At 60.2% G+C, this 22,809-nt stretch overlaps 2 protein-coding genes across 8 annotated transcripts in view; both read left to right on the top strand.

Annotated features, from left to right (window-relative positions):
• The window catches only part of AMBRA1 (autophagy and beclin 1 regulator 1), a 178,686-nt gene extending 166,878 nt beyond the window's left edge, over nt 1–11,808 (top strand). For all 6 annotated transcript variants that reach the window (XM_045825364.1, XM_045825366.1, XM_045825367.1 and 3 more), the window contains 3 exons: nt 2,568–2,660; nt 3,658–3,851; nt 10,257–11,808. In XM_045825364.1, the coding sequence (XP_045681320.1) occupies nt 2,568–2,660; nt 3,658–3,851; nt 10,257–10,753 (784 nt within the window). In that variant the 3' untranslated portion in view covers nt 10,754–11,808. The remainder of the gene's footprint in view (nt 1–2,567; nt 2,661–3,657; nt 3,852–10,256) is intronic.
• Nucleotides 11,809–14,194: 2,386 nt separating this feature from the next.
• Nucleotides 14,195–22,790, top strand: CHRM4 (cholinergic receptor muscarinic 4). Of its 2 annotated transcripts, none has more exons than XM_045825467.1 (2): nt 14,195–14,325; nt 20,084–22,790. In XM_045825467.1, exon 2 carries the CDS (start codon nt 20,112–20,114, stop codon nt 21,546–21,548), a length of 1,437 nt encoding a protein of 478 aa, XP_045681423.1. In that variant the 5' UTR covers nt 14,195–14,325; nt 20,084–20,111; the 3' UTR covers nt 21,549–22,790. The 2 variants fall into 2 exon arrangements, with proteins under 2 accessions (XP_045681423.1, XP_045681422.1); XM_045825466.1 differs by lacking the exon at nt 14,195–14,325 and adding an exon at nt 15,455–15,505.
• Nucleotides 22,791–22,809: the final 19 nt, after the last annotated feature.

The following is a 22,809-nucleotide window of genomic DNA, read 5'->3' as shown; positions in this document are numbered from 1 at the left end:
ATCCCTCTTTAGTTCATTGATGGACATTAGTGATACCTGATATCGAAGGCTAAGAGTTTCCATAGCCAGAGAGGTGTCTTCAACTCTCTTCCTTGGTACCTGGAATTTCAACCACATTTTGAGCTGCATGAGGTTGTCGTAGTTGAACTGCTCTGACCACAGAAAGTAGCACATGTCAGGGTTAGCACTAGTCCTGCTGGTGGGGAGCAGGAAGGACTGGGGTGGGGGGGTGGAGCAGTGCATCTGATACCGTCCTGTCACCCCTGTTCAGCTTAAACGGCCATCAGCATCACCCTGACGGTCCCAGTCCGGAGAGTGGGTCTTCAGTGACCCCTTCCCTGAGAGAGGAAGGAAGGTTCCTGGTAGTGCATGGTTTGGTGTAGGTTTGGTGTGAGCAATTTGTTGTCAGTAACCAGCCCTGGATAGCAAGAATTACAGAGGAAGGATTTGGCAGGGACCCACATGGTATTGCCACCTGTCAATAAATCTTGACAAGTTTGTAAATCAGCCTCCCTGGCAGCTGGCAATGATGGCTTTGTTTTTGGAGGCCTCTCCAAAAACAAAGGAGGACAGGAGGCCTCTTCTGTCCCTTTGCCTCTTCCCTAGGCAGGGTCTGCGCCTCTCACCCTCACTCGCCCGTGCCCCCATTGTTCCCAGACAGCCCCCACAGAAACAGCAGGTGGTTGGGAGAAGGAGCAGATACTACTTTTCAAAGGGGTGCACATCAGGGTCACAGCACCACAGGCCCTCCAAGAGTTGTCAGGAGAGGGCTAGTATAGAGCAGGGAAAGGAAGGGTACCTCTGTACCAAGGTACCCTTGGGGGAACCTTGCCCCCAAGTCTCAGTGGCCCTCTGGCGACAGGCCAAGGGCTCAGTGCCCGACCTCGGTTCCTTTCACGGCGGCCGCACAGTCCCTCGACAGTCCCTCGTCATACAAGCACAGTCAGGTCCCACATCAGGGACCTGTCTCGTCCTCCTGTTCAGGACGGAAGCACCCTACAGCCCCTTCAGAAACTCACTTTCTGGCCGATCCTCGGAACCTGCTGACTTTGCTTCGGTTCCTCTTCATTGAAGAAGCTCTGTCACTGAAGGAAGGTAACCCAGGCCCGCAGGTTAAAAACCTGGCTTTCGTTGGAATTTGGTTAGTCTGCTCGGGCTGCCATAACAGAATAGCATAGACTGAGTGGCTTAATGCACAGTTCTTTTTCCTCACAGTTCTGGAGGCTGTAAGTCTGAGATTAGGTGCCAGTATGGCCTGGCTCTGGTGAGGACTTGCTTCCTGACCTGAGGTGGCCATCTCTCCCGGTTTCTTCACACAGCGATGAGGCCATGGTCCTGTTGGATTAGGGGTCCACTCTTATGACCTCATTTAACCTTAATTACTTCCTGAAGACCCCATCTCCAGACACAGTCACGTTGGGGGATAGGGCTTCAACATACAGTTCAGCCCATGATGGGGCCCTTCAAGCACATGGGCATGTCCTGTCCCACTTTGGGGCAGGGCTGGCTTTTTGGAGTATCTTTTAGGATCTCTCTGTGGATGCCAGAGTTCCAATCAGGGGCTCAGAGATACCTCCTTTTCAACTTCTGTCCCCCTGCCTTCACTGCTGGCGTCAGAGCCCCAGCCTCAGCCACAGGGACTGGTCTAGGTAACACCTTCCAGGGAGGAATGTGTGAAAGCAAAGCACATAGAAGGATGAGAGGCCGCCACTTCCCTTCTGGCAGCTGTGCCCGAGAGAGATCGGAAGAAACTACTTGAATAGTACATTGTAGCGGGGGCGGGGGGAGGGACCAGGGGAAGCTCGGCAGCCTGGAGAGCTCGACAGACAGAAACCCTCCTCTGCTGTCAATGCTCCAGCCTCCTTCCTTTCCAGAAGTTTGGGAGCACACCTAGGGTCTCCTTCAGCTCTAGAAGCACCTTCCCCAATTCTTTGTCCAGCCTTCCCTGGCAGAGGCTCTAGGTCCTGCACGTAAAGCTTGGGGGTGGGAAGGGGTGCTCTTACATCTCCATGGGGGCTTTTCTCGGCTTAGACTTCTGAGCTCTAGGCAAGTGGAGGAGGTTAAGGCGCCCTTGTGTTCCTTCCTTCCTGCTCCCACCCCCACCCCCGTGGCAGCAGGGGGCCTGCAGGCTCCCTGCTTGTGGAGCCTGTTTCTGAGCACTCAGCGTGCCTGCTAGGCAGGGCTGTCTGTGGCACCCTGTCCCTCCAGGGCCTTTCCAGCCTCTTTTGCTATCTTTCCTCCTTTCTCTATATCTGAAGAACACTCAGAGCCCAGTGCCTGCCTCTGGCATGGTAATTTTTTAGCTATCTCTTAACACCAAGGAGGAGCCAGTTAGGCTTGGTGGGGGTCGGGGGAGGCTGAAACCACCCCTGCCGGCGTCTGCCTGAAGGACTCCAGCCCTGAGCACCCTGACGGAGGGGCTGTGGTCCTGGGCTCCGCCCAACGTGGGGAGTGAGGAAGGAGGGCTACCAGGATGCCGCCTGCAAAGCCTTGGAATTGTCAAGTTCTGGCCAGACCCTCTCTAACACCTTCACCTTTTCTTCTCCATCATCCCAACTGATTTTCAGGGCCTCCAACTCTGGTATCGAGTACTACTGGGACCAGCTGAATGAGACTGTCTTCACTGTCCACTCCAGTAGCAGGAGCAGTGAAAGGCCCGGGTGAGTTTGGGAAGGACACCCTCCAGTCCTCACCCATCCTGGCCATGGTGTCTGAGCACACTGGGGTGAGGAGAGAGGCCGGGCACTGGAGAGGGGTCCTGTCCCTCAGGAGTTTGCTCGTGTCCAGGGAGAACCATGGGTGATCTCCCAGGTGACAAGGGTCCTCGGGACCAAATTGCTCAGAACTGTAGTCCAGGGCCCATTTAGAGAGTAGGAGCCTAGTACTGATCCTCTTACCACTTAATTCATTCATGAATGAAGACTGGGACATTCTGAGAAAACAAGGCAGTCACTGCTTCCTAGAGGACCCAGCTGGAGGAGGAGTCCTCAGAAACAGGTAGAAATACAAGTGGCTGGTGACCCTTGTGAAAGTCCTGGACTCCCTCAGCGGGCAGCTCTGGCTTTCCCCAGGGTCAGTGCCTGGGAAGTGCCTGAGGAAGTGGGGGTGCTAGCCTGGGGCCTGGGCCTTGCTCACTGGGCAGCTCTTGGGGAGGCCCGGAGGCACCGCAGAACAGCGTCATGAGAGCCCCAGCACTTTTCCTCCCAAATGAGTATCCAGTGGAAATTCCAGAATTGAAACTGTAATCTGTCAGCATGGAATTAGAAGGAAAAGCTAAAGAGAGAAAGTCCTTTTGCTGGTCACTATTTGTCCCATGGGTTTCAGTGTGGCTTCCTGTATCTAACTCAGAGTCTTTAAGTTTAGCCACCTCTGCTTCACCAGAAAGTTCACCTTTGTTTAAGGGACTGAACCAGCTGGGTTTCCAAAAGCGGCTGGTTCTGCAGCATCCCTTGTGGTCCTGGGGCAGGGGCTGACTGGAGGGAGAATGGGCACGGACGGTCAACAACCGTCGGGAGCGAGCTGTGGGAGCACAGGCTCCCCGTGAGCCTGCAGGCCTGGTCAAGGCTGTGCCCAGAGGCCTGGCATGGAGCCAGCAGAGCTCTGCCAGGGATGCTGTCCCGAGCCCTGCCTGACTTCAGTCTCCCTCTCGCTCCCTAGAACCAGCAGAGCCACGTGGAGGACAGACAGAGACATGGGTCTGATGAATGCAATTGGGCTGCAGCCCCGGAACCCCACCACCTCAGTGACATCTCAGGGCACCCAGACGCTGGCCCTTCAGCTGCAGAATGCTGAAACACAGACAGAGAGGGAAATCCAGGAGCCAGGGACAGCAGCCTCAGGCCCTGGGGAAGGTAAGAGCCATGTAATGCTAGAGGGGAAATATGACTGGGGGTGGGCGGTTGGGACCGTCATCACCCCTCCTGAGGGCCCCGGCCCCTCCACATGGACGGGTGGTGCTGGAGAGAGTGCCACTCTCCAGTCAGGATGAGTGCCTGTCACCTGCCTGGGTAGTGCCTTCCGGGTGGCAGGGACAGCCTCCTCGGGCAGGAACATCATTCCCTGATCTGTCCCTGACTCTGGCAAGCTGCGCTGCTCTCACAGCTTTCCCCCAAATGCCCTCTCTTCTTAAGGCTTGGAGGACAGAGGCTGTCCTTCCAGAGAGAGAGCCTAGATGGGAAAAGCTGCGAGAAACTTACTGCCACCAGCTCTCATCCCAGAGACCCGGGCCCTGGGCTTCCAGGGCACCCCACAGGGTAGCTGGTCTTCTCCCTGCAAGTGTGGCAGATTCGGGACTGCCGCAGGTGAGGCCCTCTCATGCTGTGGTTACACCCGTGGGTCATCGCCATTTCAGCTGCAGCCTGGCACACCCCCAGCCCCTTCCTCTCACCTGCTTCAGGTGTGGCGCAGCCAGCTTCAGCCCGCTGGCCGGCTGGCCATCTGTGCTGGCCTCATACTTCTAAGAACCAATTAGCACTTCGCAGCGGTAGAGCTCAAGCCACTTTGGAGTCTGTTAGCAGCTGTGTTAAACAGCCTGTTCCCACTCAGTCACCTTCCTTACCCCCTACCCCAGCCTCCTGACTGCTCCCAGCTCCACGCAAGCCAGCCTCTAGACAGACATGCGTTTTCTAGGACTGTGTTCAACCATTTGCTAAAAAGAGACCATGGGAGGAGAAGACATTGTGTGCATCAGGCAAAGAGTCACAAATGTGCCTGCGTCACCCCTCTGGCAACAGCTTTCCACACTCAGTCCCCCCCCACAGGGCACTGTCCCTCTTGCCATGACCTGAAAATTTTAAAAGTTAGGTCCCTTTTTGGTTTGTGGCCCAGGCCCCTTTTGTAGAAAGGTGTACACCTCAGGTATACACCTGAGGCCACACCTCTGCTGGGTGGAAACCCCTAACTAAGGGTGTGGACAAGAGCAGCTGGCAGTACCTGCTGGAACTTGGAGCCTCAGCAAGGAGAGACCAGAAGGCCCCCCCAGCTGTCCCCACGCTCAAGACAGTCTCAGTCAGCTCCTCTGGTTCAGTCTCATGGCCACTTCCTGATGGCCTACCTTGTACCTGCCACTTGGTCCACAAAGACAGATGGGCCGTGGTCCTTCCCCAGTGAGCTCAAAGTCTAGAGAGCAAGGCAGGTAGTTACTGTGATAAGAACCTTGGAACCTCAAAGGAGAGGCCCCTGTCAGCCCGTGGGGCTCGGGGACGACTGCAGAGAAGGTGACCCTGAGCTGAGACTTCAAGCAGAAGTAGGAGTTAGCTGAGCAAAGTGGTCCTGGCAGAGGGGGAGGCATTCTTGGCAAAGGGGACGGTACCTGCAAGGGTGCCGACCGAGTTCAGAAACACTGCACTGTGCACAGAGGACCACCAGCAAGTTCATGTTGGTGGCGTGGCCGGCACGTGTCGAGAACTGAGGCTGGATGAGTGGGGAAGGCAGACTACAGGGCCTCTGGGGACCAGGACCTGTGAGCTTGAGGAGAGCATCCTCCTATTTTTAACCTCCCAGAGAATCCTCTGCTTTTTTCTTCATAGTTTTTTCCAACTTTTTCAGTGATTGACATTCAATGTTACATGAGTTTCAGGTGTACAGCATAGCGGTTAGACATTTATATAACTTACAAAGTGATGCCTTTACTTTTTCCTTGATTAGATCAGCCATTTCTGACCTTCAGCCAATGAGTGATAAGTTCCTCTCTTCTTGTTGGGGCTCAAGCTGGAGGGCTGTCAAGAGGAAGGAGGCTCCTGTCCCAGTTTCAAGAGGCCAGAACCTCGTTTCTTCCCTGTCTTATCCCCCCAGAGGGGAGCAGGTGAAGGGTGGGCCTTTCAGAGGCCAGGGGTGCTCTACAACAGGAGTAGCAGCGGCTGGGAGCTGGCCCCTGGGCACAGTAGGCTTTCAGCTCGCTGCATCTGTCTGGCTTTGTAAACTTGGCCTAGAGCTCTGGGCCTCCAGCTCTTCTCAGTCCCCTTCAGAAGTAGTAAGGGGAGGAGAGGAGGTATGAGGATTGACAGACGGTGTCACTGGCCACCCTCGTCTCTCCCGCTCTGAGAGGCTGACCTCATTGACCACTGACCCCTCCTGCTGTTCTGGTGGTGAGGCAAGGAGCCGGAATCAGGTTCTCCTTGGCACAGACTTTCTCTCTGGCCCACCTTCCCCACCTAGCAGGCAGGCATGGCTGTTCTACGCCTCACCCCGTGCCCAGCTTCTGCCTCCTCTCTCCATGGGGGCAGACTCGTGGCCACATCTGCACAGACATGCAGCAGGGGCGCCCAGCCTGTGGCCCACGTGCAGCCCAGGATGGCTGTGAATGCAGCCCAACACAAAATCATAAATTTACTTAACACAGTACAAGATTTTTCTGTGCTTACTTGTCGAGTGTATTTAATGTGCGGTCCACAACAGCTCTTCTTCCAGTGTGGCACAGAGGCGCCAAAAGACTGCACACTCCTGGGTTGTAGAGGAAACCCTGGTCAAGTTGTTTAGCCCTTCTTCGGGGCTGAGCCAGAAGACAGGCCCAGATTTATTAGTGCGGGGAACCAGCTCTGCCTGCAGTAATTACTCGTCTGTGGCCTGCCCCTCTCTCAGCCCATTCCCAGCAGCGAACACCGACAGCTCCCAGGCTAGTCTTCATTTTCTTGTTCTATAAAAATTTGATTAAAGTCCATTCATCTCTTTCTAGAACTTGCAGGAAGAGACCTTCCACAGAGGCAATTGGCAGGTTTGGGTCTTTTACTCGTCCAACTTTTAAAGCTTCTCTGCCCTGCCACTCAGAAAGGGAGAGAGCAATCGCTGGTCTCACTGTTTGTTCCCAGCACTGAGCTAGTGCCTGCCTGGCACACTGGTGCACGGGACCTCGGAGGGGGGGGGAAGGGCTGGGTGGAGGCAAGGACCTTGAGCTTGGCCACACTCTGCAGGGAGCACATGGCTCTGTCTGTGACCGCTGGGGAAAGCCTGCTGGGGCCTCTTTCTCATCAGGTGAAGATGAGGGGTAGAGCGGGCTGGCCCGGGGGCCGGGGAAGAGCAGCTGGGAGCCGGGAGCAGCTAGAAGACCCACATGCCTGCCGAGGGCGGGAAGGGCAGCTTCTCCTCTGACCCAGCCTCCCTTTCCTAGTCTGGGCAGTGAAACCCCCAGAATTAAATGAGGTCACAGTGCATTATGGGAAGTTGCTGATCCACCCTGGTCTCTGCTTCCAGAATGTACCTTAGAACTTGTCAAGGAAAATATCTCATTTCAACACTAAATCAATTTCCCATTTTTCAAAAACAAATGGTTTTGCTACAGGGAAGGAGACAGCAGAATGGACCCTTGTGGCCACCACTGCTCCTGGAGCTAAGAGCTTGGGTCCTTGGCCATGTCCGCCTTAGGCCTTGCCTTAGGGTTTCTGAGGGAAGCACAGCTCATAGTCTCTAGGCTGGAGCGGTGTACACCCAGCCCCAGGAAACCGTCAGTGTGGACATTTTTAATTCTTCCATCCAGTCTTTTCTGAGCACTTGATTATGCCTGTGTTAGGGACCATGAATTCAAAGGTAGTGCCAAGGGAATGAGGTTCAGAGATGAAGCCGTGTGTCTTCCCCCAAAAAAGTCCAGAGAGGGAGCAGACGTGCCAGTGTTTCTCCCTCAACAGGGGGAACGTGTGGCCAGTGTTCAGAAGCCACCGTAGGTCTGGAGCACCTGTAGGCAGCCTGGGAACCCTTTCATTCACCCACTCATTCATCTGATAAATATACAGCAAGTTCAAGACCACGCATTAGACACTGGACCCAAAGATGAATAAAACTTAGTCTGAGGCCTTCAGGAACTTAAAGCCCAGAGAGTTGACACCACAGCCACAGATAACTCTTCTATGGAGAGATGTGGGCACTGTAGGGGCGCGGGGAAGGAGTGTCCACTGCTGGCGGGGGGCACCGTGGAAGTCCAGTTGAGGGGGAGTACTTGATTTGGCCCTTAGACCCAAGGTAGAGAGCAAGCGCAGAGCAGGCAGGGCCTCCACAGTGTGTTCCTGTGCAGGCAGGCAGCACGGGTGGCCAGACAGCAGTGAGAGTTGGCTCTAGTAAGGTCACTGGGTGCAGTGAGAGGGCCTGGTCAGGAAGTGGCAGGGACCTGACCAGAGGGCCTTTAACTCTCAAGCTGAGGAGTCTGACTACTTGGAGGCTCTTGGAGCTGCTTGGTTTTGATGAGTGTGGATTTAACCAGAACTCAGTGAATCAGAGCTTAATTGGAATAGTAATAGCAGCAGCATGGAGGCTGGATGGAAAGGAACAATATAAAAAGCAAGAAGCCCAGGCAGAAAATACAGCCACGGTGAGAGGTGGCCAGGACCGGAGCCACAGGTGCCGTGGGAGAGGACAGGAGGCCCTGGTCTGAGGGCCTATCTGAGCGCCTGGCTGTGGCAGCACCTGTAGGGCTCCAGCGCAGCCCTGTCCTGCCTCTGGAAGCGAGCTCCATGGAAGGAGCTGTAGTGTCCCCCTCCCCACCCCAGTGTGGAGCCCGGCACAGTACGTTCCAGCGCCAGCAGGCCTCGGGCCAGCCCACTGTGCATCCCAGCCCGGGCTTGGGAGGCCCTCAGCGCGGAGTTCTGGGAAAGCAATATAGGTGGCAGTGAGCACAGGGACGTCCCTGGGTCTTCCCCAGGCAGCCCTTTGGGCTCACAGGGCAGAGGCTGTGCTGGTGCCCAGGCTCTAAGTTGGCCTTTCCTCTGCCCGGCTGCCCCACTGTTGGACAGCCTGTCCCCCGAGAGAGATGCTCTGAGTCCTGCAGGTCCTCATTGCTTCTGCCCTGGGAGCTGGCGCTGAGCTGTCTGAGGGGGAGTGTAGACAGGCAGTTGCCTGAAGGGTGGGCCATAAATGGGCAGAGTTGACCAGATGATCTGGAGGGAAGCAAGCTGGGCGTAAGCAAAAGCCCAGGCAGAGCCCTCCCACCCCTCGCCTCGGTAAGACCCAAGGAAGAACCACAGTGCTGCCCAGCGCCAGTAAGGAGGGAAGGGTCCAGTGGGGCCTCGGATGCTGCACAGCTGTGAAACTGGAGATGGAGCTCTAACAAGCAGAGAGAAGGGACTGGGCAGGGAGGAAGCAAGGAAAGTCTTGCAAAAACAGCTGTTGACAATAAGTACCTCCAAAAGAAAAGACTTCCCCAAATTTGCAAAGCGCCAAACTGCCAGCAAGTAGCCAGAGGAAACAAGTGGGCAGTCTCAGGCCAGCGCAGACTGCCTGCAGATTTGCCCACAGGCTCAGGCTGCTTACCCGCCCACGAGGGCTGAGCACTGGCTGGGGTGGAGCTCCCTTGGGGCAGAGCTCCACTCCAGACCCCAGGCTCATCACCATGGCCACCACGGAGTGTCCCCCACATGCCAGGCACCTGACGAGCACTCGCTCATCCCTCTGCCCAGCACTGTGCAGAATGGGTGTTTGCATCCCACTTTCACAGGTCAGGGGACAGGTGTGGATGTGAAGGGGTGTGTGCAAGAGCACACAACTGAGATGTGAGGCAGAGCCTTGTCTGCTCCCACAAAGGGAATGCCCAGCGCTTTGTGGGGAAGGAATAGAACCTTCTCTCCCTCCCTGGAGGGGCAGACATCTGTCCCTAGGGAAAGGTGAGCGTACCCAGCCCCCGGATGACAGCATGTGGGAGATGACTTGGGAAAGCCGGTGGGTAAAGAGGGAAGAGAGTGGGTGACGGAATGCCTTGTAGAGAATAGTTAAAAATCCAGTCTTCCTCAGGGGCCTGTAGGAAGTAACTAGACAGAACAACACTGAGGAAAGGCAGCACAGCTTTGAAATGAGGCACAGCAGCCGTTTGCCTTTGGACCACACTCCGTAGGGTGTCCTGTCTTTCCAAAGACCAGGCAGCATTCCCTCTCCCGGGGCCACCGGGTCACCGGCTTCAGGGAGCAGGCAGGTCAAGCAAGCTGGCTGGGCCCTTCTGGGGCGTCTTCAGTAGTGACTAGCCTGCCATCAGTGCTGAAAGGGTTAAAACTGAACACCTGCCTTCTGGTCCAGTTCTGCCCCTTAAATGGCTGAGTAACCTTGACTACTTCATGGCATCCTAGGCCTCAGTTTCCACACCAGTGTAAGAGCAGTATGAATCAGGATCATTCCGGGAGTCTTGTCACTCAAGCCTCTTGGGTGACCCTCAGAATGAGGGAGGGGGCCTCTCGTTCTGCCTTTAGCCTGGAGTCCCCCAGCAACTACCAGCAGTTGCCTGCCTGGCTCAGTAGACCAGGCCAGCAATGAATGCCCTCTGTCTCCTGCTTTGCACCTTCCAGGTGAGGGCTCGGAGTACGGCGCCAGCGGGGAAGACGCCCTGAGCAGGATCCAGCGACTGATGGCGGAAGGGGGCATGACAGCCGTGGTGCAGCGGGAGCAGAGCACCACCATGGCCTCCATGGGCGGCTTCGGCAACAACATCATCGTCAGCCACCGCATTCACCGCAGCTCCCAGACGGGCGCGGAGCCGGGGGCCGCCCGCACCTCCTCGCCCCAGCCCTCCACCTCTCGGGGACTGCTCCCGGAACCCGGGCAACTGGCAGAGCGAGGTCTAAGCCCCCGGACAGTCTCCTGGGACCAGCCCGGTGCCCCTGGGCAGGAACCCCCCCAGCCCACCCTGCTCTCCTCCCCACCTGCCCCTACTCCTGGCCCCCTTCCCAGCACTGAGGGACCAACCCTGCACTGCGACCTGACCAATAACAACCACCTTCCTGATGGTGGTGGTGGCAGCAGGGGGGAAGCTGCATCACCTGGTGGGGAGCCTCGGAACAGGTAGAGACACATGTGCGCACTGGTGCCTCCCTCAAACCGCTGAGCAGAAGTCGGACCTCACAGCTGACTGGGGACTGTGCACGCGGAAGAGCTGCGGGCTGCTGCGGACCGACGGACCAGAGCGAGGGGGTGGGGCTCGAGAGGCAGGCGGAGTCCGTGGGTAGGAGGCAGTCGACTGGGCAAGGCCTGCCTTAGGCGGGGGGACTAGTGCCCTCCAGGGTCCAGAGCCTGGGGGAGCCACACTGCTGTGCCAGGTGTGAGTGGAGGAGGAGTGGGTGTTCCTGCTATCAGTCCCGCTGTCTCCCGGAAACAGGGCTCAAGGGACTCAGCCCTAGGCAGAGAGCCCCAGAAAGGGGAGCAGTCTTCCAGAGCCAGGCCAGACCGTCCTGGGCAGTGTCCACCTGTTGTGTGGGCCACGCCACCTGGACCTGCAGATCAAGAGGAGCAGCCCAGCCCCCCAAAACCATCTCTGGCTCAGAGCCTTCTGAGCTTCAGCCTCTCTCTCACCCTTCTTTCTGCACAGAGACCACTGTCAGGGGTCAGGCCAGGCTCCCAGATTCCTGAGGACAGGGGGTGCCTGCACTTGCTAATGGGGACAACCGTGGAACGGAGGGCTTGCTTGCCTGGTACAGGATGGGGTGAAGGGATGGTGCGCAGGTCCTCACTCAGGAGTGTGGGGTGTAGGCGGGCCAGCCCCCAGGGCTTGTTCACCAAGCTCCCCCCACCCCCGCCCGAGGCCCTCAGAGCAGCACCTGTGGGTGTCAGTATTACCTGAGCCTAGCCCAGAGCCCGCCCAAGGCTGGGGAGGGTGAGACTCCAGGTCAGAATGTGAGGTCTTGGTCTGTGATTTACGGTGTTGCATGTGGAATCTTGAGCTGTACGTGTAGTCTCTAGTGGAAAAATCAAGGCTCTGATTATTCTGTTTTTAGTATGAAATGTGATTTCTTTTGTCTGTAACTCATGATAGAGAAACACTTGGTGGGAGGAGAGGGGATGGTCTGACTGCTAGTGAGGGAAACACCAAAGATCTCCATCATTAAAGTGATGACACGCCCCTCACCAGGCTCCTCTCTGTTCTTGTGGAGGCGGGCGGAGGGGGTGATGGTGGGGTGGGGGGTGAGAGGGGTCTTTGAACTGAGCCCGGCCCAGATTCTCCCAGGCACTGTTCCGGTGCTGCGGTCCTAAGTGGGGGCCCTGTCTGACGCCTCCGCAGAAGACATTCAGGTAATGGCTGCCGGCTCTGCTTTGTCACCCCGTCTCTAGCACCACCGCTGTCTGCCTCCTGTGAGCCTGCCAAGGGCTGGGGCAGCTCCAGCAGTGGCAGGTGTGTAGGTGGGAATGACGGAAGGGCGCTCAGTCTTGATTGCTTCCTACCCAGGACTATGTTACCCACAAAATGCTAGACCTTCCAGTTCTGGGAAACCACCCACAATGGGTTTTGGGGCTGGCCAGCAGTGACCTCACAGCAGTGACTGAAGAGCCTATTCTGTCCATAGGTCTTGCGTAAGTTTCAAGCCAGTTCGAAAGTGACAGGAGGGAGCCCTGACTGGTTTGACTCGGTGGGTTGGGAGTTGTCCTGCAAACCAGAAGGTCGCTGGTTCAACCCTGGTCAGGGCACATGCCTGGGTTGTGGGCCAGGGCCCCAGTTGGGGGTGTGCAAGAGATGGCCAATGGATGCTCTTTCTCTCCCTTTCTCCCTCCCTCCCCCCACCAAAATAAAATCTTAGAAAAGTGGCAGAAGGGTATCTCCCCCAAATCTTAGAGGTGTACAGGAAAATCCAAGCCAGTCCAGGGCTTTTGCCAGCAACAAGTACTTGAGTGTCTCTTGAGTGCCCAGTCTGTCCCAGACACCAGGGGTCATTATAGATCCTACCTCAACAAGAGACAAAACCACAAGATCAAGTGAAGAGTTACATAGTTAGGAACACTAGAACTTTCTAAAAAGTTACATTTACAGCGGACTCTGGACTAAGACATCATCTAGCTGTGTGGCCTGGGACAAGCCACTTGCCTTTTCTCTGCTTCACTTTCCTCCCTTGGAGGAGGATGCAGGGCTCACGTGATGCAGCCTCTCGCTTCCCGCTCAGTCATCTCCAGTCCTCCACGCTCAGAGAGCCCTGGTCAGGGCCCGCCTCCTCGAGGAGGTGGGGCTTGAGCTGTGCAAATCTACAGGAGGGAGGAGAAGGGGCCCGCTGTGATGGAGGAAGAATTCCGTGGTACGACAGTGGGGACTATGACCATACCATGTGCTAACCATGTGCCCAGGACGCAGTGGGTGACCGACCTCTCAGTCACCATGAAAGCCTGTGAGGCAGGCACTGGCGTTACCCCTGTACCACACAACTAGCGGAGCCATGGTTTGAATCGAGGCGGGACCCTGACTTGCTCTATTACTTTGGAAAAGGGTATTCAGCCTTGTGATTGAGGTGATCCAAATTTGGCCCTGCCCTTTCTGGCCAAGGATGAGAGCCCAGCTCTACCTGCTGGAGGCCCCTGTCAGCACCTTCCTGTCACAACAACAACCTGTTTGCTTAGAAAACCTTTGCACGGTGGATAGAGCCTCCCCAGGGATGAGGCTTTCATGGGGCCCCTTGTGTGCTGTAACCAGGTTGTGGGGGCAGCAGGACAGCTTGGCAGCCCATTTGGGGGTGAGGAAATAAATCTATCGAAGTTCTGTGGGCCCAGGTTGTAGACCCAGTTGGACCCAAAGGTGGAGAGCACAGACTATAAAGCAGGTCTCTGCTTTCCAGCGCAGCTCTGCATGTTTCCAGCTGTGGGTGCTGGGATGCGGGAGGCCAGTGGCCCCACCACACAGTGCATTTCAGAGAAACGGGAGCAGCTTTGTCTGACAGTGAGAGAATTCAACCAGTGGTTGGAGACATTTCTGGCTTCTGTGGCCTCCGGTTCTTGGCCTTGCTTTTCTCCCCATCCGACTTTTCTGTCTGATCGCTCCCCATTCTCCTGTGCGCGCGTGGGCGTGCGCACACACACACACACACAAACACCCTTACAGGACTGACATCTAATTGCCTTATGAGCCAGCTGAACCTGGCTCTTCATCTGCGAAGTGGGGGCAAGAACAATAGCACTTCTTTCACCCGTGGTGATGAGGATCGTGGGAGACCAGATCCTGCACGGAAAGGACAATGGCTTCTCCAGCCCTCGCCCTCCTGAGCCCTGGGGACCGACCTCCACATAGGCGTTCAGCACGGACAGCTCCACGCCGCGAGCCCTGCCGTGCCGGCTCTGGCCCACGTTCCCGCCCCTTCTCTGGCAGCTCTTGCCGCTTCCCCTTTAGTGTGTGCCCGCCTCGCCACCCCCCACCTCCCGCACAGCCCTCCGCCCGTCCCTTAGGTGAGGGCGAAGGAGGGGCGGGACTTGAGTTGTTTTTCCGAAAGAAGGAACCATGCATGCGTCTTAAGGTTAATCGGGTGTTTGGCTCAGAGAGTTTGGAGCGACAGGCCTCAGGGCCCCGGGCGTGGGGGCGAACCCGAGCCCGGCCAGGCCCAGGAACCGCCGTCTCAGGGAGAGAACGGAAAGCGCTGGTTCCTGGTCGCGCGAAGCTGAGCCCGCAAGGTCAGGGCCGAGGCGGAGCTCTCCGAGGTGCTGAAGCCGCTCGGCTCTCGGTCCCGCGGGCGCCCCGGGCGCTCCAGCTCCGCTCAGGCAAGGCTACCAGTCCCCAGGCTCCGGCCAGTGCGGTTCCCGGAGACCTCAAGAGACCGGTGGCTCGCCCTCTGGGGTCTCGCTCTGGGCTCCGCCCAGGTGACCTTGAGCTTTCCCTCACGGGAACAGGTGAACTCGCCCTTCAGGCCTCGGCTGGATGGGCTGCGTATCCCATCCCGGGGCTGGAGAGAAGGTGCGCACACCTGGAGTGCGGGAGCAGGGAGCCGGGCGGGGGGGCGGGCGCGGGCGGGGGTTGTGTGCCAAGGGCGGGCTCCTCCCTCCCGGGCGGACCGTCGCCGCTCTTCCCTCCCCTGCTCCGTCCCCAGCCCCGACGGCGCCCCTCCTCCCTAGCTGCCCGGCGGCCTACACGCAGCCCCGGGGTTGGAATCGGCCGGCCCTCGGCTCTCTGCCCCGACGGAACCGTGGCGCGGAGCCGACCGCGCCCATTCATGACCTCCAGTCGGAGTCAGACACTCGCGCCCCGGTGGTCCCGCTGTGCGCGGGGCCACGCAGGGAGCGAGGTCCGGGCTGGGAGCGAGACAGCCGCCTCGTCCCGGGGGCCTGGTCGGAGCGGAGGCGGGAAGCGCAGCCAGACGGGGCTGCCAGCTCTCGCCCCACCCCAGCCCGCGAGGGGGCGCCGCGTCCCCATGACAACGCGACACCCCACCCCCCAGCCTCCCTGAGGTCCGAGCCCCCAGCTAAGCAGCTCTTTCGACCGTGGGTGGTGCCCCCACAGTGCCCGAGCGGGGAGCTGCCGGCCGGCTCCAGTGAGGGGCGCGCGAAGCTGGGGTCCCCGACGCCCCGGTAGTGCCCCCCGCGCGTCCTCGTTGGGTGGCCGGCCCCGGGCGGGCGGCGCGGCCCCACCAGGATTGGCTGCTACCCCGTGACATCACGCGGCTCGGGGAAAAGTGCGAGCGTGAGCGCGAGTCGGAGCCACAGCGCCGGGAGCTGCGGGCGGAGCAGGGGCCGCCCCTCGGCACCCCGTCCCCGCCCCCGGCCCGCGGCCCGGCCGCCCGCCCCGCCCGCTGGCCCGCGGGGCCGCCCTCCCATCCCGCCGTCTGTCAGGTGCGAGTGGAGCGGGCGGAGGTGTCTGGTAAGTGACTTCCGCGGCGGCGCGGGGGCGGGGGGACTCGGTTGGGGGAGAAGGACGCGGGGCTCCCGGACCCTCTGAGTCTCCTCAGCTGCTGGTCCGACTGAGACGCGGCCCCAGGCTTCTTCGGGGCGAGCGCGGTGCCAGGGGCTTCAGAGGGCACCGCTGGAAGGAAGAGTCCTCTGGTGCGCCTCTGGATGTCGGTAGGGTGTGCCCGCTCTCAGCCCCCTAGGAGGCCGGGGCAGCCGTCGGGGCGGGACCCCACACTCCAGCCCCCCAAGTGGCAGCTCCGCCGGGCGCCGGGCGCTGGAGCCCCAAAGAGCCTTTTCCCGCCCGTCTCTCCGCCCCCGGCGCTGCCAGCCCACTCCTGGCCATAGAGTCATCCAGCGGGCGACCTTGGACCCCGACGGAAAGCACCCTTGCCCTTTCTTGGCGCATTCCAGGACTCCCCCATTCCAGGGCGCACCCACCCACCCTGCTGTTGCCCAGGCCCTGAGCCCAGAGACCAGAGATCCAGCTTTAAAGCCCGAGCTCCGTGGTTGAAGTGTCAGGCACAATGTCGGTGCCAAATCCCCTGCACCCCTTCCCTCTCCCTGAATTCCTGAGTCTCCCCTCCCGCTCCAGGGGCAGATTCAAGGGCCACGGCGTTCCCGGAGCCCCAGAGTAAAAGCCTGAGAACCCACCCTACCCCTCACGGGGTCCGGAGCACGCGCTCCCGTTTGGTCTGGAAAGGGGGATGGGGGAGCTCGAGGACCCGGCAAAAAACGGTGTCCACGCCCAGAGGCGGCAGGAACTGCAAGCTAAGGGGTTGGGGGAGGGCGGGGCTTGGAGAGACAGGGCCCCATGGACCACCGGGGCGACGTGGAGGAGCCTCCTGATGGGCCCCGTAATAAGTCTCAGCAAGGCCCTGGATGCCCGCCCAATCCCCGGGCTCGAAAAAACAGGTGCCCCCCTCTAGACGCTGGGGCACACGGTGCTTCCCCAGCGGTGGACAGGGTCAGGAGCGTGGGAAAAGAATATCACACTTTTCTAACCCAAGCCCCCTTCTGGGCCACCTGGTTATGGGGGTGGTGCCTACAGCCTCCCGCCGGCTCTCCCTGGAGGTAACGCGCAGCGGGCACGCTGAGCCGAGCCTGGTGTCCCGCAAGGTCGAGTCGGGGACTCCAGCAGCGGCCCCTCCACAGAAGTCAGTTCAAGGCTGGGACTCCGCACCGACGCGTGGGGGGCACTACACCGCCCAGCACTCAGCTAACACAGTGCCCCAAGTTCAGGGTGCCGTGGCAAACCTGAGTGTAGTCTGGCCTTTGCGCCGGATTCTTTCCCAACCACAGGCGCGGCGCGATTCAGACGCCGGCTCTTGGCCCGACTTTATCCGCGCTCAGACAGCCAAGATCTGGGGCCAGCCTCCCGGCAGAGTCTTTCGGAATGTGGCGGGTCACTTACTGCCAGCCCCGCATTTGTTCGTGTACACAAGCTCACAGGCGTAGGCACACCCGAACCATGTGCAACCCCCAGGCCACAGCGCTCCAGGCACGCACACGCATGCACATGCACGTGTCCACATGGCACGGGCATGCTCACGCGCACACAGGGCGCACTGGTATCCAGGCGTGGCTGAGCGCGCGCATACACGCACATGCAGACAGCTACTAGCGTCTACTCGCGCTCCCCAGTAATCGCACACACAAACACGCACTCGCCTTCCGTCCACACGTTCCTCGCCCGGTGCCGGATAGAAACTGGGCGCCCTTCATTTCCCACCACGGAACCCCGCGCGGCGCTAAGGGCAGGTCCTGGGTGGGGCCTGGAGAGGGAATCACTGCTTGGCAGCCAACCTTGGCCACTGCCCCCAACTCCAAAAGCGCTCCTCAGCGTTCGCCGTCCTTTTGGAGTTGGGGGCAGTGGCCAAGGTTGGCTGCCAGCTCCGGGTCCCGGGCTGGCACCCAGGGACCGACATTGCCACCTAGCGGTTCGTACAGCCCTGGGCCGGGCTGCTGGCTCCCCCAGGTCCCAGGCCACCTGGATCCCAGAGAAAAGCGCCAGGGAGTGTTATGGTCAAGGTGTCTGTGGAAGACTGGAGGGGTTCAGAAAGACACCTGGGGTGGGGGGCGGGGAGACACCGCGTTACACCGGGTCTACAGCTGGCAGCTTCCCCAAGCGGGCCCAGAGCGGGGCAAAACCACCGGCCACCTCCCTGGAGACAAGAAGTCCCCAGTGGAGACGAGAGATCTGTTCTGGGAAAGCTGCGTGAGGGAGGGGGCCGGGAGTGGGCGCGGACCCTGCCGAGGCCTCCCCCGACCCACCCCTGGCTGTGCGGTTAGAAGGGGAGGGAGCAGAGGCAGGAAATGCGCTGTGCGGCGGAAGCCCCTGGGGGTTGGGACGGTGACTCCTGGGTTCCAGTGCTGCTCCCCCTCCGCCCCCTGCGCCCCCCGCCCCGCGTCCCTTACACACTGACTTTGGGCAAGTTAGCTGGCGTTTATCTTCAGCTGTAAGAAGATACATCTTCAAGATGAGGACACTAGTATCACCTGCCTTTTCAGGCGGCTGTAAGGATTAAAGCAGATAATCTACGTAAAGAGCTCGGAGGGATTCCTGACGCACTGTGAACACTCGATAAACAACAGCGGTTGCGTCTCTCCTCTGGGTCCCTGCCGGCCCCTTCCTGACCTCGCCGCCTGGGTCGCGGCCCCGAGAGGCTGACGGGGTGGGGGTGGGGTCCCTGGGGCCGCTGACAGGCCCATCACTCCGCCCACCTGGCGCCCAGCGCGGCCTGGGCAGGGCAGCCTCTCGAAGCGGGTGTTTCCGCCCCTTGCCCGCCTCTCCCCCGCCTCCCCCCACCCCACCGCCCGGTGCCAGCTCAGAGGGTGACACCTGGGGTGTTATTTCAGAGGCTGTCAGAGGTGAAAGGGGCTGTCCCACACCGGGGATGAGGCATTCATTATCTGGCCTTTGCCCTTGGCTCATCTGTGACCTTGGGGGGGGGGGGCACCACCCACTTCTGAACCTGTCCGCCGGTGAGCCAAGGATTTGGGCGGCGACTTCAGACTGCCCGGCCTGGAGGCTGGTTCTGGGTCCGTGATGGTGGATTAGGGGGGCCGAGGCCAGGCCTGGGGGGTCACCCGGGGACTTGGCTCCAGCTGCTGATCTCCCCAGCCGCTCCGGCGCTCGGGGGGGGGGAGGTTGTCCCGGGAAGAGTCCTCTCTATTTCTCAAATGAGAGGGGCCCTGGAAGGTGAGGTGGGGAGCCTGAGGCCACGCAGCTCGGTCCCCGCCCGCCTGGAAGCAGGGGCCACGGTGTGAGTGCCCCTCCCTCCCTCCCTCCACACCGCTCCCAGCCCCCTGTCTGTCTCACTAGACGCGCAGGACCGGGTGCGTGACAGTGGCTGGCGGGGCTGCGGTGGGGCCCCTGCGCGTGTGTCACGGTGCTCGCGTTGGCGGGTGTGAAGGAGCTGGTCGGGCGGCTGCCCTGGCACGGCGCTGGGCTGGGCCTCCCCCGCTCGTTTGGGAGAGGACCGGGGAGGGGCGGGGGAGGGGGCCTGGGTGGGAGGAAGCGCAGGCTCCGGCAGGGCCCTGACCTGGGGCCTCGGCCTCTCTGCCGCGCCCCGCATCCTCAAGGCTCCCAGCTCCACGCCGCCCCCGCTGGACCCCTGGGGGGCCTTCTCCCCGGTGGGGTCCCTGACTCCTGTGACTCTGCGGGCCTCCGGCGGCCAGAACTCTCACCTCCGGGACAGCAGCCTGACGGCCAGGAGCTGTGGGGCCCCGGTCAGGTTAGCACCTCTGTGCCTCGGCTTTGGTCTGTGAGCCGAGAAAAGTGACGCACCTGCCGCATAGGTGTGTCGTGGGGATGGAAGGAGCCCATACCTATAGACAGTGTTGGAAGGTTCTGGCACTTGCTGGAGAATAAACGTCCTCCGCTAAGGTATCCTTTTTTGTCCCCGGCACCCTCTGTGGGGACTGGAGAGCAGGTCCCCTGGCAATGGTGGCTTCAGGCATGACCAAAAGGGGAAATGAACACTTCTGACCAGAGTCACACCAGGACATCTGCAGCCACCCAGCCCCTCCCCACTCCCTTCCACGGCCCCCACCACGCTGGCCCTCTGTCCTTGCCTCCCACGCGCAAGGCCATTGCTCTTGCCAGTGCCCTGGACTAAGTCACTTTCTGAAGCCCTTCAGCTGGCTGCCTCCTTGTCACCCTCCAGACCACCTCCGGCGAGCCCTCCACTGAGCACCTGCAGGGAGCTTTCCTGTCTGTCCTCTGGTCACTCTCTGCCCCCCCACCCCCCCCCGCCCCGCCCCATTTCCTCTCTAGCACTATTTTATGTTGCTCCCTCGTTTGTGTGATCGGACCCTAAACTCTGTCGGGGGGGCGGGCATTGTGGGTGGCACTCGCTCCCGTGACCACGGCCCCCAGAGCTCCCTCGACAAACGACAAACGAGGCAGGGACAACGGAGGAAGTGATGGGACAGAGCCGCCTCAGCTTCTGCAGGATGAGGTCCCTCTGCCCCCCGAACCCCAGCGTATCCCACTTTACCCCTCCAATCCTCTTCAACAGCTCCCCTCTTCTCTCTCCTTCCCCTCCAGGCGCCCCCACCCGGCCCTGCTAACCGAAATGGCGAATTTCACCCCGGTCAATGGCAGCTCGGGCAACCAGTCCGTGCGCCTGGTCTCGTCAACCCATAACCGCTATGAGACCGTGGAGATGGTGTTCATCGCCACGGTGACAGGCTCGCTGAGCCTGGTGACTGTGGTGGGCAACATCCTGGTGATGCTGTCCATCAAGGTCAACCGGCAGCTGCAGACGGTCAACAACTACTTCCTCTTCAGCCTGGCCTGCGCCGACCTCATCATAGGCGCCTTCTCCATGAACCTCTACACCGTGTACATCATCAAGGGCTACTGGCCGCTGGGCGCCGTGGTCTGCGACCTGTGGCTGGCCCTGGACTACGTGGTGAGCAACGCCTCCGTCATGAACCTGCTCATCATCAGCTTCGACCGCTACTTCTGCGTCACCAAGCCCCTCACCTACCCAGCCCGGCGCACCACCAAGATGGCAGGGCTCATGATCGCCGCGGCCTGGGTCCTGTCCTTCGTGCTCTGGGCGCCTGCCATCTTGTTCTGGCAGTTTGTGGTGGGCAAGCGGACAGTGCCCGACAACCAGTGCTTCATCCAGTTCCTGTCCAACCCGGCGGTGACCTTTGGCACCGCCATCGCTGCCTTCTACCTGCCCGTGGTCATCATGACTGTCCTCTACATCCACATCTCCCTGGCCAGCCGCAGCCGGGTCCACAAGCACCGGCCCGAAGGCCCCAAGGAGAAGAAGGCCAAGACTCTGGCCTTCCTCAAGAGCCCCCTGATGAAGCAGAGCGTCAAGAAAGCCCCGCCGGGGGAAGCCGCACGAGAGCAGCTGCGCAACGGGAAGCTGGAGGAGGCCCCGCCGCCGGTGCTGCCACCCCCGCCTCGCCCGGTGGCTGACAAGGACACTTCCAATGAGTCCAGCTCGGGCAGTGCCACCCAGAACACCAAGGAACGACCACCCACAGAGCTGTCGACCACAGAGACCACCACGCCCGCCACACCCGCCCCTCGCCTACAGCCTCGGGCTCTCAACCCAGCCTCCAAATGGTCCAAGATCCAGATTGTGACGAAGCACACGGGCAACGAGTGTGTGACAGCCATAGAGATCGTGCCTGCCACGCCAGCCGGCATGCGCCCGGCAGCCAACGTGGCCCGCAAATTTGCCAGCATTGCCCGCAACCAGGTGCGCAAGAAGCGGCAGATGGCGGCCCGGGAGCGCAAGGTGACACGGACCATCTTTGCCATTCTGTTGGCCTTCATCCTCACCTGGACGCCCTACAACGTCATGGTCCTGGTGAACACCTTCTGCCAGAGCTGCATCCCTGACACGGTGTGGTCCATTGGCTACTGGCTCTGCTACGTCAACAGCACCATCAACCCTGCCTGCTACGCCCTCTGCAACGCCACCTTTAAAAAGACCTTCAGGCACCTGTTGCTGTGCCAGTATCGGAACATCGGCACTGCCAGGTAGGCAGGCAGGGGTGCCGCAGGAGGTGCTGGCGGTCGCTGGCGTGTGCTGGGGGACCCCATGGCTCAGCCGCTGTAGCGGCAGGACTCGAAGGCACAGCTCAGTGTTCACGATCTTGAAAGGGGAGAACTGAGGTTCCCGACAGCCCGCGAGGCTCTGGCTGGATTTATAGAGAAGACCGGCTCTCTGCTCGGGCCGAGGAGGGTCAGCCCCAGGAGGTGTCTGAACCGGGACTGCTTGGCCCACCTCTCTGGCCCTGCCTCAGGGAGCTGGGGGGCACTGACCTTCGTGGGTACCTGCCCCACCACGACCGACCAGCGTGGCTGCAAGAATGGACATCGGGAGGAGAGCAGAAGCCCAGACCCCCCTTGGGACGAGCAGAGGCCAATGCTTTGGAAAGGAGGCTCAGGAAGGGAAGGGTAGGGTCCCCTATTCTTTTGTAATCGGTGCTTTCTGCCCCCTGCACCCTGCATGTAGGCTCCGCCCCCTCTGCCCCCAAATACCACTCCAGGAGCAGAAATTTCTCCTTGCCGCAACACTTAGCCAGGTACTTGTTGGACAGGTGGGCGGGCTGGCTGGAGGCCAGGTGGAGTGGGCTCTGGGGCACCCCTCCTTCTGCAGCATAGCCCTGGTCACAGTCACCATGGGCCAGCGGGAGGGCATCTCACTGAGGAACCGAGCTCAGGCTTCCCAGGTCTCGGCCTGAGCAGGGAGCATCTGCAGGATTCTGAAGAGCCCTCCCTGTCCCCAAGGCGAGGGCTTGTCCCAGGTCACACAGGGTAAAGGTGGCCGTGGCGGGCAGGGCTCCCCGTGGCCCCTGCAGAGTGCAAGGGGGCCCGGGTCACCAGAGACAGAACAGGGATGGACTTGACCCACAGGGACTGCAGTGCCAGTGGGGGCAGGGGTTGTTAAGGCTGGCGAGCGCCCCCCAGCTTTGCTCTCCCAGTGGGTAGAACCATCCTGGTGGGCTGGACCAAAGGACCTCGGCCTGGGAGTGTCAGCTCGAGTGAGTTTTGTGAGCTCCCTTGCCCAGCCACGGTGTCACCCTGGACAGACTAGGACTGAAAGGCTCAGGGCACTTGGCGAGGGCCCCTTTCACAGAACAGTAGAAGGCTCTGAATGAAATGTTCATAACTGTTCTGCTTTTTCTGGGGAGCAGCAAGCCCCCAAGAAAGACACCTTTCCCTCCAACCTTCCCTTCCCCCCACCATTGTCCACCCCCAACAAATCATCACCACAGCAAACTCCCCAGGAAGGGGCTTTT

Source organism: Phyllostomus hastatus, unplaced genomic scaffold (genome assembly GCF_019186645.2).
Source record: "Phyllostomus hastatus isolate PE091 unplaced genomic scaffold, TTU_PhHast_1.1 phas_scaffold_585, whole genome shotgun sequence".
NCBI lineage: Eukaryota > Metazoa > Chordata > Mammalia > Chiroptera > Phyllostomidae > Phyllostomus > Phyllostomus hastatus.
The sequence above is the reverse complement of the archived record's forward strand: the minus strand, read 5'-3'. Positions and strand labels throughout refer to the sequence as shown.